The sequence below is a fragment of the Choristoneura fumiferana genome, chromosome 25 (genome assembly GCF_025370935.1).
Source record: "Choristoneura fumiferana chromosome 25, NRCan_CFum_1, whole genome shotgun sequence".
In the NCBI taxonomy this organism is placed as follows: Eukaryota; Metazoa; Arthropoda; class Insecta; order Lepidoptera; family Tortricidae; genus Choristoneura; species Choristoneura fumiferana.
In genome coordinates this window covers 8,911,246-8,928,296 of record NC_133496.1, presented here as the reverse complement: position 1 = coordinate 8,928,296, position 17,051 = coordinate 8,911,246, and the positions used below count along the sequence as shown (strand labels likewise).

At 37.0% G+C, this 17,051-nt stretch overlaps 1 protein-coding gene across 3 annotated transcripts; it reads right to left on the bottom strand.

Annotated features, from left to right (window-relative positions):
- Positions 1-1,095: 1,095 nt before the first annotated feature.
- Positions 1,096-16,460, bottom strand: wfs1 (wolframin ER transmembrane glycoprotein wfs1). 3 transcript variants are annotated; one of them, XM_074107442.1, is made up of 9 exons: positions 15,933-16,460; positions 14,380-14,484; positions 12,925-13,024; positions 9,805-9,924; positions 8,645-8,757; positions 7,689-7,796; positions 6,037-7,226; positions 5,152-5,651; positions 1,096-4,664 (listed from the first exon to the last, which is right to left on the bottom strand). In XM_074107442.1, exons 1-9 carry the CDS (start codon positions 15,967-15,969, stop codon positions 4,295-4,297), a joined length of 2,643 nt encoding a protein of 880 aa, XP_073963543.1. In that variant the 5' UTR covers positions 15,970-16,460; the 3' UTR covers positions 1,096-4,294. The 3 variants fall into 3 exon arrangements, with proteins under 3 accessions (XP_073963543.1, XP_073963544.1, XP_073963545.1); XM_074107443.1 differs by lacking the exons at positions 12,925-13,024; positions 14,380-14,484; positions 15,933-16,460 and adding an exon at positions 11,388-11,530; XM_074107444.1 differs by lacking the exons at positions 12,925-13,024; positions 14,380-14,484; positions 15,933-16,460 and adding an exon at positions 11,396-11,495.
- Positions 16,461-17,051: the final 591 nt, after the last annotated feature.

Here is a 17,051-nt window from a genome sequence, read left to right as displayed (position 1 = left end):
GCTGCCCGTTCGTTTTTAAAAACTCTTAGCTATCGTTGAACTTTGAACGTTGAACATTGAAATGTTTTCAATGGCACCATAACTCAACAGTCATCAGGGTTAGTTGAAATTACTTTATAAATGTAAGTACTTGTTTTCTTGACAAAAGTATTTTTTGATAATGAATTTGATAAGTCATCAGGGTTAGTTGAGATCACTTTATAAATGTAAGTACTTGTTTTCTTGACAAAAGTATTTTTTGATAATTTAATACATAGGTATAAAACATACCTAAGTACCTATTATTTAAACTTGTGTAACTAGTCAAGCGCGGTGGGTGTCATCGAAACTTGCTTTGTCCTTTTTATGGCCACTTGCTGAAAAAAAGCTTGATTTAGTTGTTCAATGATTATTTTGCAAAAAAGTTATGTAAGCTAGAAACACACTGACGCCGGAGGCGGAGCGGTGCGGCGTGACGCGGAGGCGGTGCCGGTTGTAATATTCAAGTTAACGTGAATGAGGGCAAACAAAATACCGCGCCACGCTTATTTCCCGCGCGGTATTTTGTGTGCCCTCTTTCATTTTAGCTCGAATATTACAACCGGCACCGCCTACGCGCCGTTTCACCCCGCCACCGTGTGTTTCAAGTTTTAGGCTAATAATCATGAATGATGAGTAACTTGCTTTAAATAACTTTCGTAGTCAGTGCAGTCGTAATGTTGTCATTACAATATACTGTAGCATCTGTTTCGTTACGTAGTTAGTACGTTTTTTTAAAGAAATACTGAAATAGCTTCTATACATTTTGACATTACTAAGCTGAGCTTAACACCAAATCAAGATGATTTTTTGTTGACTGTACAAGACAAGATAAATAAAACCTTAGGGTTAAAACGTAACAATTGATGTTTAAGTCCAGTTATACTGTATTATATTTATTTTAACTAGTATTAAACATATCCATAACTGTACTTAACCATATTTTTATAATAAAAGTTTTTTACTAAATATTTTGTTTCGTTATTTGTTTAAAATGTATAATTGGTACATCGCAATACACGATAGTAATTAGAAAGAGATGAAAATAATGTCATTCAACCAGAGTGAAAAGGAAAGGACAGTAAATTAAAATATTTATTTATCAATAACACTGACATTTCATTCTTAACTATTGAGAGCATCACACAATTTCATTATATATCCGATAAATTCAATTATCTTTACATTTCATTAAAATACATCAAACATTTTCTCAACAATTTATAAATTTCCGAGCTCCTGCTTACGGTAACTTTTGTAGCGAACAATGTCATATCATAAAATAGGGTACAGTCGCCATCAGATATTTCGGAGCGTCCAAGGTGACCAAAAATATCGATACATGAACCCTAATACCTTAATAATAGTGTGTGTGCCACAGATATCAGACATCGGGGAATTCATATCGCTAATTCGGTCTGGAGACGTCACAGTAGATATAAAAAAGTGACACGGTTGATTTTCATACAGATTGAGGTGTTTGCGTTATCTAGTGTAATCTATATCTGTGGTATATGCCGAAATTTTTGACCACCTAGGCCGCTCCGAAATATCTGATGGCGATTGTACCTAGTAGTAAATAATATTGAAGGATATCCCGAATTGCCCTATATTTGCAAACGCCTGTCCCTACCTAACTTTTTTTTTTAATCTCATTTATTTTATAAGCCATACATCTTAACCTAACTTATTTGTTTACCGAGAAAATGAGAAAGCGAGCCTAAAAAAAAAACAAACAGAGATAACCTCGGGCTTTGTATTAGACCTAAAGAATATAACTGATCGCTACTGCAGTCTATTGCTTACACAAGGTGTTAATTAAATACTGAAAATCTGAAAGTAGGCTCATAATCGAAAATACACTAATACTAAAAAGGGTTGTAAATAATTTATTGAATCAGGCGGTACTTTGCGGAGGTCGATATCAATGAACTAAAAAAATTAGAAGAAAACACGCCTTGACAGTAAATAAATAAAAATTCAAGGTAGTTTTATAGGACGATTAAAATTTGTTAATATTTTGTGGGTAGTTTTGTTTTGCTTGAGAAAAAATATACTTGCGTACTTGGGGAGTTAGTGACAAATTGGAACGGTTGTTAAGGTTTGCTAGTCTAACAACTGGTAGCATGGTGTACGGTTGTTTACTCTGAAGATGAGCTCTGGTTGAGTTCGAAACGCGTCAGTGTGGTATGGTGGTGGTGATAGATGGGTTTGTGTGATTTGTGTGTGTTCTTACAGTGTGGAGGTGGAGGAACTGCATGAACACGCATATTTTGCATAAGCTTAACTATCATAAGGTCGCGGGTGAGTAAGTAAATTCATTTAGTTCATTAAAAAGGGTTGTGTTTTTATTAATCCCTTTTTTGCTGCGCCCAGTCGGTAAGTTACAAAAGCAGCACACGCCAACTAACTGGTTTAGCGAGGTTGAATACTACAGTCGAGTTCATAAACTTGTGAGCAAAAATTTGATCAAAAATATCTGAACAATAACAATAAAGCCGTTAACAATATAGTCGTGTTCTGATAGTTTGGTCAAACTTTTGCTCACAAGTTTACGAACTCGACTGTAAGTGTTTAGATAATTTAATACTGGCCGTTTTTCTGACGTCTGATTTTTTTCTAACTGCGAAGCGCAACTGAGTACTAACAAAGTCCAAATTACGAGTGTAGAGTTAAAAATTAAATAGAATTAATGACTTAGCAAAATACGAATATATATTTTTAATTATTAAACTATTAAAAAGAGAATTAAAATAAAATAATAAGACTGTTGGGGTGACTGAGGTTTTCAGTATATTAATCAACACCTTATAGTTTCAATGGCTGTTTTATCTCAGTCACATACAAGTTTCGAAAGACCGTAGCAGATAGCATTTTAAGTAACTTACAATAAGTAGGTACCTATCATCATTATATTGAATTGAATCGAAGCAAAAGTTGCCGTATCTAGAGCCGAATCATTCATACATTCAGTCAAAAAATATATCTCTCTAAGGGCCTGTTTCACCAATCATTGATAATTTTTATGTGACAGATATCTGTGATGACGTCTCTGTTTATTTTGTCCATATAAACAATAAACAAATACGGCATCACATATATCTATCACATAAAATTTGAATGGGCAATAAGGCCTTAAATCTTAACGCATCAAAATCTAAATAAAATCAACAAAAACACGCAAATTGCTAAAACGTAGTCAATACTGTTTGAGCCGCCTCTAGGCGCTCTGAACTCCACAATGTGAAGGCTAAAGTGAGGTCAAACATAGAGAATCAGTGATAACATAATCTCTTAACCTGTACGCAAACCAGACGCAGATTCAAGACAAGCATGGATACCAGAGGCCGCATTGCCTAACGCTTCTCACGCTCGCGATCGCAATCAAATGGCAGTTTCCCTGTTTCCCTCGTCCCTTTTTGTATGCGAAATCTGTCATTTGATTGCGATCGCGAGCGTCAGAAACGTTAGGCCAGTTACAATTAGTTAAAAGCTTCGATATGCAAGGTGTCTTAAATTTTTTTCGCCACATTTCAACAGGTGGTTGGACTCGTTTGATAAACACACTGTCCACGTTTTCTCACATCAGTTATTTTAAGACAATTATTACTTAATCATTTCAGAAACTTGCTACTCAAGCGCAACTTTGGAGGGATTTCGAACTAGTTTTTACAGCTTAAAGGAACTTTTGCAACTTTTCCCCCGTAATAGTTTGTCATCGATCCCTCTACAAAGTCTCGAATTTACGCGCTCTTTTATCTGCCCCTTAATCATGGTGCCCATGCCTGTCTTTGATCTGAAACATTTAGACCAACCAAAATGTGTCTTTACCAATTTGGCAATATGGTCCTCGAGGTTAGAAGCATTCCTGTTTAAGAAAAAGCGTCTTTAAAAGTAGCACGTACCTCCTCCCCGTAATAAAATTTAATTAGCTAGAAGTCACATTTGAAAAAGAGAAAACAAACAATAGTTTTGCGAGCGATTGTGAATAAGAGCTTACTTCTAAGTCTTTTCCAGATACTGTCTATAAGTGACGTTAACTTCAATCCAACCCAAACAAGAAGACCTCTGAAGGAAATCTCGAAATAGAATGTTGTAAACGTTCAAGGTAATTTATGAATGAAATTTTAGTTAGACCATATTATATGTATTTACCTTTTTAACTCTATCTGCAATGTGTGACATAATTTACCTTATGTCACACAAGGTAAATACAACAAAGGGCTTATGTTCCTAGAAAATCTATAGCATGATCCACACAATAGCTTTCACAAATTTATTTAAAAACAACAACGGGATTGAACAAGAAATTCAAAACATTCTTTGTGGAAACAACACAATCGTTGACAACGGTTTTAAACAATTCAGAGAATTTCGATACGGATGGTGCTTTCGAACTAATCGTGCCTCTGGCATCTCTGCATTCTAAGCAATTTATTTCGTATCCTTGAACGTTAAGGTTCTTAGTTCCGATGTTGTATTTGTTTGGTTCGTTGGTGATTATTCCTCGGAAACGGATGCGTTCGTCTGAGTGGAGTAAGCGGGTGTAATTGGTGAAGTAATGGTTGTATGTGATGGCTATTTCGGCGTGGCGCTTTAGGAGGCCACCGCTTGCTTCCATGATGACTTTTATTTCGTACGTGTATCTGTAATAGAAGAAAAGCTAGATTAGCTGAGTAGTAGAAACTACCAAATCTACACTTCACTTGACCAAAATTATAACTAAACCTAGTATTTCAGACAGGAACTTAGTTTAATTTTGACAAATCAGTTGTCAAAAAGAAAGACTTTTGGAGTAGGTTACTTTTAAACCAAATTTAATAAAGGAGGTTCTCATTTAAATTATTTAAAAAATAGTCATAATTTCCGTTGGCCCTCATTTAAATTGAAAGAAAAACTACTACTCAAAAGGTAGAAAAAATTATCATTTATTCTTCCTTTTAATTTTATGTGTCATACAAAAGCATAAGAAAAGCAAATAAAAAATAAAGCATTTTTTTTGTTTAGTTACATAAGGTGTAGGTATATTTCTACTTCAATGCAATGTTACTCGAAATATGATTCTAATTAAAAAAAAAACACATTCACATTCTTAAGAAGAAAGTTCGTAATAATTAAATAAACCATACTTACTCATTATACCGGTTCAAATGACAAATCTTGCCGCTATGCCTCGCGACGTTCCTCACAAACTGGCACTCCTTGATTGAACTGTCGCTCTGACAAAGCGTCATATACTCGTCCCCGTAATAACACTTGAAATATTCCTGTAGAAACCCAGGCAACCACGCAGCAAAGTCATCCCACCTGTTATTTATCGATTTTAATTCAATCTCCTTTATGTAACCCTCCCAATTAACATGCGCGCCGTCTAGTACAGAACACTTCATTTGCGTCGCCGCCATGTTGGATTCTATCCAAGATGGCGAATTGCAGTTGTTGTAATAGTCTTCCCAGCTGATTTGGTAGGAGTTGTCTTCGTAGTCTGCTACAAATTCGTTCTTTAGCAGGTTTTTGATGCTGGGTTTATCGGGGCCTATGAGTTCGATTAGGCCGGAAGGCAGGCCCCCGTCTTGGACGTTCATAACGAACTGGTTGCCGAAATACAGCAGCGTTATGAGGCCGGATGCTAACTGGAAGTAAAATAAAACAAATTTAATTATAGTGCGATTTTAGGGTTAACTGTTTCCAATGGGCGAGCAGAGATAATAAATAAACTAACTTTATCATCATCGTCGTGTCAGACGAAAGACGTACTGCTAACAAAGGTCTCCCCTAGAGTTCCACAACGATCGGTCAGAATTTTATCCCACCACTCATTTTTACATTTTTTACTTAACTACCTTCTAAATTAAATTTCCTTATTTAATTCTAAATTATTGTTGCCATGCTAAGAATCGGGAATTCAGTTATTTTATATAATTACTGGTTTCTTACTGGTTCAGTTATTTTTTTTTACAAAACAAAACTTGTTACAATTAATAAGATCGATTAATTAAAAAAAAAAGTGAACCTTACCTGGAAAGGTGTGACAAATTTCTTAGTTGATTCCGTCTTGGCGAGTATACAAGTAACCCCCAGCGTAAAACCAAACCCAACCACCAGCGTCGTCGTATAAAACAAGCGCGATATCGTAATGTACTGGAGAAACGCAAATATCGGCAAAGTCAACGTCACCACCCCAATCAGAGGAATAAAAAGGAAAGAACAAACCAAACCTAATGTACCACGTATCAAGCCATATGTGGTGCAACCGTGCGAGCACATTATAAACATCTGCAACCAACTTAAAGTCACGCAATGAGGCAATGCATATTTGAAAAAACCTTGCCAATTACTCCTCCTAGCCATGAAGAATACTATAATAGGCACAAGTAAAGAGAAGAACATGCGAGCGTTCAAACAAAACTCTATGCTATTCCCCAGTATGTAAGACGGATAGTTGGATATATGAAGATCCAAAAACCGCCACCCTTGGTGCACGACTGTATCCTTTTCGTAAGGGTATTTGGCTAACACGTTTATGCCAAAGGATAGTAAAGCCAGCATATCCGGATATGGCTTTCCGTTCGTACCGAACGATAACAGAGAGAGAAACATTATGGAAAACGAGAGCACGCAGAATTCAGAGAAAGGCACCCATTGCGTAGCTATAAAAGGATATAGAAACAAATTAATAAACAATGCTAAGAAAAACTTCAAAAACGGCCCTATATTGTTCATGACAAACAAATTCTCGGATTCGTCTGGTTGTAGATTTCCGTCGCTATATCTCAGAAACAGACCCGACCATTTCCTAAAGTCTATGAACTGTCTTTTCGCGTGGAACATTTTGAAGGTACATATAACCATGGCGATGAAACTAACGTAGTACAAAACTAATGGCACCAAGTGGTATAGGCTATCCATACTGACGGATAAATATGCTATTAAAACTAGTGATAATTCAATATTGGATAATCTAAATTGGAACGAGCCGAAGTAATCGAGTAGCTTCAAGTATAGGACTTGTATAAAAACTAAGGGGTGTAGGAATGCTTGCTGTAGCAATGGGACATGATCTAAGGATTTGACGCTGGGGTCTGTCAGGCTGAGCTCGTATCCTACGAGGGGCATTTCGCCTTGACAATAGTCAACGGCGGCTGTCACAAGATTGTCAACTGTCAGGTTGCGTATTTCCTCGCTGGGACCGCCCGTGTCTTCGTAGTCTGGAAAAGAAAATTTAGGTCAGTTACGGCATGACAGTCGTAAATGCACGCATGAACGTAAACTGTCGCAGCGAGAAGTTTTAAATTAGAATTTTAACATTAAAATTGCCTTCATTATATTGAGCATTAAATACCCCTGACTAATCATTTGATCCAAAATTAAAATAAAATAACTTGGTTTGGCAAATATGGAACAATTTTTTGTTTTTGTACCTTTGCTCAATCAAGTCCGCGCGGGTTACAACGCTTCACCGAATAGCAGGTTTAGTTTTCGTCTCAAATGTTTCTCTCTTCTCCTACTTATGCTTTTACTGTTTTTTTTGCGATGTAGTGTCTTTGATGAATTATAACTGTATAATTAATTAATCAAAGTGTAGTGTGTTTTTTTATATCAATAAATGTTGTGTTTGAGTTTTCCCTGGTGTTTTGGAGCAAATGGGCTATGATGCCGTGTCACAGTACCTTCCTCCGAGGGTTGGTGTGTCCTCAGCGCGCCGTTGCCGTGGCTGTCGCCCGCCTCGGCCTGCGGAGCCTCCAGGGCTTGCCCGTCGTCCAACGCGCGGGCCTCCTCTGGGGGCACACAACATAAACACTTTGGTCGTATGTTATAGTAGTTATAGGCTTCGTAGTTTATAAATTCATGTAGTTTTATATGTATAATTAATAGTGTGTAGTATATTTTTATAGCGGTCAGAGGGTCACCGACGGTGCTGGCTGAAAATCAGCGCTGGGGCGTTCTTAACGTCTCGGCATTATGTTGAGCCAGTGGCCGATTCACAACCGCAATGACACATACTATCTTACTGCCTATCTATACTATCCTGCTTAATAATATTGTTGTCTTGTGTAGTGGTTTCTATTGCTGTGTTGTGAATAAATTAATTTCTTTCTTTCTTTCTTTAAAAGGTTCCATTCGGTCTAATGAGTCTGAAAGGATGCCTATTCTATTGGTCAGGACGTGAAGACTTGCGAAAGGAATCCAAAAAAATGAGAGCAACTCAGGTCGACGCACTACCAGTGGAGTTTTTTTTTTCGGAAAGTTGCAGTATATTTCTGCCTCCTTTTATTTATAATACAGAAAAAAGATTTCTCAAAATCAGTACATGGAACAATTGAGAGTAGTTCATTGTAACGTGGAGAAAGGTATGCGCTAAGATTTTAGTAGTAAACCATTTTGTTAAGAAATTTGTAAGCCCTGGTCATCGATAGAACGCTCCAATAATATTTAGTGGGAACGAGCTTGGCAAAGACTCGTAGAACTTCTTTGATGGAGCGTAAGTGAGTCTGGTAGTGACCAGGATAGTTGTTGAAGTAGAAGGTGTACTTATATTATTGTTCGCAGTCAAAGCGTGTGGTATATACCTGTTTATTTGTCCACCAATGAACAACTCGAGTCGGGAATGGGTCAAGAGGTTTACCTGGCGAGTCTTCATCGGTGCTGTCGTCTTGTTTCTGGAGCGTCGTGTTACAGATTTCTCGGATGCGTCGCTCCAGCTGCGCCGTCGTTATGAACTCTTCGCCGTTGGATAAGCTTTAAACGATATATAACATCAGTGATATGATCAGGCGCGGATGCAGGCCTCAAAAAAAGGTTGTGGTCACAGCCACCCGAAAATCGGTCAAGTGCGAGTCGGAGCGTGAACTCGCCCATGAACAATCATGACTCATGTATGAACGACTTTTGCCATCCAAGCACCTCGATAGACCGTGAAAGTGTGTCGTCACAAGTCTATTTGGGTTGTGGGCATGCCCATCGTGCCCAAAACGGTGGATCCGCCCTTGGCTATAATATATCGTCCATGTACTTTCTCAACCTCGTATCTACCCTTATTGTACACAACAAAACACACTCTATCATACTTAGCATAAAGGTGATTCTAAAGCTATTTGTGGCCAGATACGAGGTTGAGAAAGTGAGCGGTCGATATCCCTATAACGCCTTTTTTCTATTACTAATCTATCTATTATCTTTATTATCCGGGCTGCTATAAAAAAATACCTAACATTCTGAACCTAACTCTCCGAGTCGCTTCTGCTCCGAACCGTCTTGCTCGCTCGCTTCGCTCGCTCGCACAAATCAAATGTCGCAATTCTATCCTAACCTAACCACCTATGTGGGTAAAATTTACCTAATTCAAAGGCTTGTTTGACGTATGGGATTTATCAGTATATAATGTCGATACTCACCATTTACAGCATGGATGGCAAATTACATTATGGCATGTGATAGGTACTTATGGCTTACAATGATTATGAAAAATGAAATTATTCAATTAATATTATGGGAAACAAATATTCTGTCATTTGATTAATATGGTAAACAATGAGTAGTGCAAATGAATTTATAAGAAACAATATTATGGCGGTTGAATATTATAGCACATGAAATTCGGGCAAGTACCTAAAGGTATACCGGTGTAGACAATCACGCTCTACGTGGTGTTTACTGGTGTTTAGGGCAGGATCGTCTCAGCATTCGTACTCGCTTGGATAGCCAATAAAAATTTAGTCAGCGAGAATAGATCGTATTAAACTTTTTTTTTTGCAAAACTTATTGTTTCCTAAAGCATTCACTCACCTTGCAAACAGATCGCGGGCTGCCTTGCGCGCGACGGTCTCCTGGCGGCTAGCAGCGAGGCAGGACTTGGCACGGACTATGGCCGCACTGTCCTCCTCAATCACACCACTGCGGATACACCTGTAGGGAACAATTACTACTTTTAGTACAGTCACCAGCATTAATATCTGCCACAGCGGAGCGTGCAATAGAAATAGAGTCGTATCAGATATTTATGCACGCTTGTTGTGTCAGATATTGGTGCTGGTGACTGTACAGAGAAAACGTCCACTGCGGAACAAAGGCCGCCCCTCCTCGCCACTTGCATCCACCACCAGTTGCTTGTAACTCTTACGATGTCGTCACTCCATCTATCCTCCATTTATTTTAACATTTGAAACTTAACGGTAAAATTTGCACACTTTTGTAAATGAAACAACGGAACTATTTAAAGTTGTGTGAACTTCTATAATAAAAACATAATAAATAACGCTAACAAATGTACATGTAGGTATTTTTAGTCCATTTGCGTTTGAAATATCGAGAAACGTGTGTTACCTACAGTTTGACCGTTAATTCAAACCTTAAATTAAACGGAGTATAGTGGGAGGCCCGCCAACACTCCGTCTTCCGGTTCGTTTTTTTCTCTCCCAACGGTTATCTGTCCTTCAGGCGATTTGCCATCGTATTACGTCGGGAAAGTTCGTATTTATCTTGTTTTCTCAACTAGCTTACTGAAGTCTTCTGAATTATAAAGTGAAAACTGCGGAACGGAAGACGCAGCATAGGTAGGGCTTTCGGTATCCTTCCAAATCGCCAAAAAAAATTAAATGACTCGTTTCATAAATGTTTCCTTTGGCCAAATGCATTTTATTCTGAAACTGAACTATTCGAGATTTATTTCAAGACCATTAGTGTTGGTGGGTAGTATTATAAATTGAAAATTAACTAAATATAGATGCATTTGGCCAAACACAACGACTGTGAAACGAATAACTTGTAAAAAATTGTTTCGTTAGACATCAGTGAACCAGCCTCTAAAAACTATTTCGAACTTCGTGTCTTTTCCCGCTGCTGAATAAATATGCATTTGGCCAAACAAAACGAATGTGAAACGAATAACTTGTCGAATTTCGTAGTAGCCCCCCAGGCCTCTCACGATGGGGATCGCGATTCCGATACGCGAAAGGCCATTCTTTGAAAAGCCTGTCTATTGCACTCAATCACTTAATTTAGCTATATCACATAAGAACATTTTTTCAAGATTAATTACATTCTATACATAAGTTCATCTCGAACATGACCCCATTTGACCTTCCAAATTGCAAAATTGGTTAATTCCGAACTCATTTTATATTCTTATGTATAAACGTTCATTTTACATAACACTAAAAAAACACAGATGCGAAATTTCAATTCACTTAATCATGAAGACAACTCTTGAATTGCCTTCCGAAAATCTCTAATAACTAATCTTCATTCTGATAATTTAGGAATAATAATATAATAATAGGTAGGTCAACTTAAGTACACTCCGTACGGGGTTCACTTAGCTTGTGCGTCTTAACCCACCTTTTCAACAAACAAACAAATATTTTTCTAACCGACTGACCGAGGTATGCGAGTCATGTTTATGCTTATTGTTCCTGTTATGACAATATCGTTGAAAATTCATAGCATCGCCGCCCTGTTGTATAATACGAATACGGTTTGCTTATGGTGGAAATTTAAAATATGCTGTGAATACACTGTGCTGTCACTTTTGAAATAAGTTTTGATTGACAGTTAATTTATTTTATTGACTATCGGTGGCCAGTCTTTTTAGAAATTGGAAAGAGGTTTCATTATTAATTACGAATACAGTCACCTGCATTAATATCTGCCACAGCAAAGTGTGCAAAAACATGACACGGCCTACCGACCCTAGAAATAGATTCGCACGTATCAAATATTTATGCACGCTTTGTGTCAGATATTGGTGCTGTTCACTGTACACCTATGTATGTATGTATGTATGTAAACTATTTATTGCACAAAAGAAAAGAACAAAATACAATTGTCAAACTTTGAGATAATTGTACAAAGGCGGACTTATCCCTTTAAGGGATCCCTACCAGTCAAACTTTGAGTGGATGAAAGGAGCAATCAGTTGGGGACCGACAAAAAGTGAGACTTGACGTGAGTCGAAAATTGTGGAAGCTACATTACAACGCTTTAAAGAATATAATACACAACAAAGAAAGAAGAAACAAACAATAACTACAAAAGTAAATTATACGTAAAAGTAAGACAGCCGGTGAACTGGCACTTGAGGTATCCCATCTTAGGCTTAACCTAGAGAGGTTGGCAACGCGTCTGCAATACCCCTGGTGTTACAGATGTTTATGGGCGGTGGTGATCTCTTACCATCAGGAGACCCACTTGCTCGTTTGCCATCCAGTCAAATAAAAAAAAACATTGTTAAAAATAAAATACAAAAGTCGGGAAGTAAATGTTCTATATTGTTAGTGATCTATTCTATACAGTTACCATAAGCAAGATAACGTTAGTGTCCTAAAAAGATTTCTCGCTCCCGAACTTTAACACGCTTCATCATAGTTATTTTTGTTTGATTCATCATCATCAGCCGGAAGACATCCACTGCTGAACAAAGGCCTCCCCCGTAGAACGCCACAATGAACCGCTTGCCACTAGTTGCCACTTGCATCCACCGGTTTCTCGTAACTCTCACGATATCATCAGTCCACCTGGTTACGCGACATGGCTAGTCCATATCGTCAGGTGACAAGCAAACGTCACTAATAACCACTTAAAGTCAAGAGGGATAATCAAAACTTATGCATTGCATCCATAAGGTTATTCCACTTTTTTTTTTGCAGTTAGTGACTTTTGCTTGCCACACGATGATATGCAAGTTTTTAGAGGTATTCGAGACTGACTAAACAACTTTTTTTTTTCTCCATACATAACCTGCCAAGCGATTCAATGTTGCGTGCGAAGTTCCCAATCCGCACAGGCCCCGCGTGGGAACTATGGCCGAAGCCCTCTTGTTCTGAGAGGAGGCCTGTGCCCAGCAGTGGGACGTATATAGGCTGGGACGATGATGATGATGATAAACGCTCCACCCTACTACCCAATTACCTGCGCAGCATCCTTCTGGCTTCAGGATGCGCTTGTTCAGTAGCACAAATCAGCCAATCCAAGGCTTGCTTGAAGTTTGATACTTTGTCTGCCTCTAATTCTGCAAGATGGAGAAACTTGATTAAACCACATGTTACCTTGCTTATCCGCAACCACACGTACAGGATAGCTACGTCTGTGCGACACACATGTATTTATGCGAAAAACCGTCCTCCTCTTCTACATAAATCGACAGATGTTGGAATGCTGGTTTTTGCTTGAAAATATTGGTATTGCTGGTTCTAGTTGATGAAGGGAGACACTTCTTTTCAACTATCTTACTACAGTTAATGTCTTGTATAAAATGGTGGTAAAAATAAACCAATCAATACTGCTGTATCTGTCACCTACTTGATTAATTATGAATGAGACGCGAATGTCACTTAAAAAGATAGGTGTACCTACCACCTACTAAATTACAATTGAAAGCAAATATTATTATACTGTTGCCCTACTCAATACCAAACTAGACTATCAATGGCTCTCACTCTTCATACTGAAAATAAACTCCTATCTGCATTATATATTCCAATCACTATCACCATCATCATATCAGCCCGTCTTTGACATCCACTGTTGGACATAGGCCTCCACCATATATCTCCAGTTGCTTTGGTTGGAAACAGCCTACATCCACCGTGAACCCACGGCTTTAACCAGGTAATCCGTCCATCGCATTGCAACCACTGAATCCTTACATTACATATTATAATAATAAATAAATAATAAAAACCATTTATTTCAGACAATTATAATTCATTCATTAAATAATTTTATTCACTATATAATTATTGTTACTAATTTAAATATATTATACTAATGTTATATACTCGCGGAAGTATGTCTGTCTGTTACCTTTTATTACTTAAACGGCTGAACCGATTTAAATGAAATTTGGTATGAAAATATTTTGAGACCCTGGAAAGGAAATAGGATAGTTCCCGACAGATAGCGATAATGATTTTTTAGCTGAGTCGCAAGCATAAGCTAGTAATCACTAATCAGTAGTTTGATGATTGTTTTTTACCTTGCATTGAAATTAATAAATTCCAAACCACATTTACTTTAAACAGTAATATGTTTAAGTAAAAATAACTAACTAACTAACTACAACTATAACTATACTATGGCTCCGAAGCAGTAACGTTTCGTGTGCTCTGCCTACCCCATTTGGGAATAGAGGCGTGATGTTTGTGTGTGTGTAAAAATAACTAACTTTAAAAAAATACATGTCACACTCCAACATCAATGGTGAATCAACTCAAAATAACAAAACATTTTAATTTAGACGTTAAAGAAGTTCAATTAAGTCTAAATTAAAATTATACATAGGTATAGGTATGATTCGCTGGTGATCAAGATATTATATAATACACAGAAATTTAGTGAAAGAATTAGCATAAAAAAGAGACCAACCACACTTTTCTTCCAACAGTAGTTTAGCGAGAACAAATTGGGATTCTGCACATCCATCCTCGGCGAGCACATTGCGCAGCCTCCTGAGGGACCCTTGTGGCCCATCTGAAACCAACCGAGACCTCGTAAAAGCATCATTTTTGTTGTACAGTGGATCTATTTAACCTTTCCAACACCATATTAGATAAATATTATTATCAAACATAGCACTACAGGAGGCATTTTGCGGGCACGTCAGTTGGTAATGTTTACAAAAAATACATTTTAAATATCCATACTAAGTATTTATAAATTACCTAATATTTTAGCCCGTTCTGTTGAGGTAATGTAATATCAAAATTAAATCTATCTTAATTTGCCAACATAATGCGTAAAAAATTTACTATCAAAAATTTTGAACAAATATTAATTATGTGGAGGTAATGTATAAATAATATTCTTTATTACTTGTTTTACATATTGGCTTTTGTACATTCGGCTACCTAGGTACCTAACGTACAGCACCTATTAATAAGTAAGGAGTAAAAATACTAAGTATAAGTACTTTCTTCCGAAAACGCGAAAATTAATTGTTTTTTTTTTGTAAACATTACCAACTGACGTGCCTGCAAAATGCCTCCTCTAGTGCTATGTTTGATTATTACTATTATTACCATCAGAATTACAACTTAATCCAAAGATAAACTATTGCATTTAGTTTTCATTTACAATTTTTACCATTCAAATACCTATGTGGTCAGTTGATTATTGTTTGCATTTCATAAAACAATGTCAGTCATGTCAGTCAAATTTAAAGTTCAACTTTAATAAGGATTCACACCTATTTATTAGGTATTAACCTATCATGGAACTAAACATGCATTGTTTATGGATATGGATGTGAACAATTTACAATCAAGTATTTTTTGACCTAGAATGTACGACAATCAGGGTCGGACTTAGCCATCTAGGCGCCCCAAGCAAGTCATGCCTTTGGGTGCCTTTTAGATGTGACAAGTGACAAAATGACAGGTTTTATTTGCTAGAAATGGAATACTTATACTCACTCCTGCGAGCTAATTCTATAAAACTTAGTATGCTTGAGCCTAGATTTTCTTTAGATTGATTGATTGATATTCTTTGCGAAGAAATATATTCTATTCTATAAAAATAGGAACTTATTCAAATTTTAATTTATTCTACATAAAATACATGCAGAATAATATTTTACTATTATACCACTTAAATTTAAAAATATATATCTATTTTCTTTTAGGTACTTAAGTATTCCAAGAAAGCTTTTTTGCTTATACAGCTGTGTCAACTGTACCTATAAAGAAAGGTCTTTTTAACAGAGCAGAATTTTGTAGTGCACCCATACAAGGTCATAATTTAAAAAAGTATTTTCTTTAAAGCAATTAGATGAGAAAATCCTCTTATCAGACCATCAAAAAGTAGGTAGTTACAAAGAGAATATAACCACTACGTTTTGGGTAGTTAATGCACTGAGAAGCTTAAAAGTAAAATGGGTTTTGAATAAAGTATAAGTTCAAAGTAATAGTTTATTTACTTACCATGAATATGCCAGCGTTTCCGACCACCCGGTGGCATCACTGAACGTAAAATAAAGAAATTCTAATCTCGTACTCTATATAGGTATTCATTCATGTAAATCAAAACTAAATAATTATTTTTTAACACTATTTGAAGCAAGTCCTCTCATAAATTTATCAATTATACCAAATTGGTATTTTGATTTGATTGTCAAATTTGTCAATCAGACATTTGCGAATACCAGCGAATACGAATAATACCCGATGTTAAAATTTGCGTTTAAAACTTATAGATGATTTGTTTTGAACTGTTTTAAAAATTATTTGAATCAAAATATGATCAAAAGTGACAAACAAATAACTATAAAAGTACTGACTAATGTAATGGTTGAGCGAATTAGGTGAAATAATATTGTACACCTACACAGTACGCCTACGCGAGTTGAAATAGATGATAGAAAAGAAAGGGTTCCGGCCGTGTTTTAAAATAGGCACCCCCTAAAATACAAAAATATCCATGATTTCAGCATCCTGTGTGGGAGGATATTTTTGTTTACTTCTTATTTTGGTTTTTAGGGAAACGGTCTAGGAAGTTTCTTTCATTTTCGAACTCATTAGGAGTGAACGAGTGAACAAAACGCTGTGTGTGCTGTGCAGTGGGGGCACACTTAAATAAAACGTCACCTTTTCACGTACACGCCAGCGCCTCTGGCGACAAAATGATAGCACTAAATTGACAAATGTGTCAAACGTGGACTTGAAGGAAATGATATTAAGGTGGAAACACACTTACAAACACGCAACGCCACGTGACATGTTGACACTCAATGCGATCACGTAGTGTTTTATATCAAGAGGGCTACTACGAAATTCGACAATGGAAGTTCGTATCGTACCTTCCCTAACACTCATACTAAATAATATTAGCGTCAGTGCAGTGGGACAGCAACATACGAAGTTCGAATTTGGCACTTTAGTAGTGCCCTGCAACCGTTCCGTCTTCCGTGCTGCCGTTCGTGGCCGCACCTGCTCGATTTTCGAACTTCGGAGTAGGCCCTCTGGCCATAAGCTGGAGTGAATAATTATATATATTATGGGATTGTTAGTACTGACACGCGTTGGGTAGCGTGGCGTCGCTTT

Coding starts and splice junctions, on each gene's coding strand:
- wfs1 (XM_074107442.1), bottom strand. CDS start 15,969: ATGCCACCGGGTGGTCGGAAACGCTGGCATATTCATG. Junction 14,485..15,932: donor GAAACGCTGGCATATTCATG/GTAAGTAAATAA, acceptor GGTTGGTTTCAG/ATGGGCCACAAGGGTCCCTC. Junction 8,758..9,804: donor GCCCGCGATCTGTTTGCAAG/GTGAGTGAATGC, acceptor TATCGTTTAAAG/CTTATCCAACGGCGAAGAGT.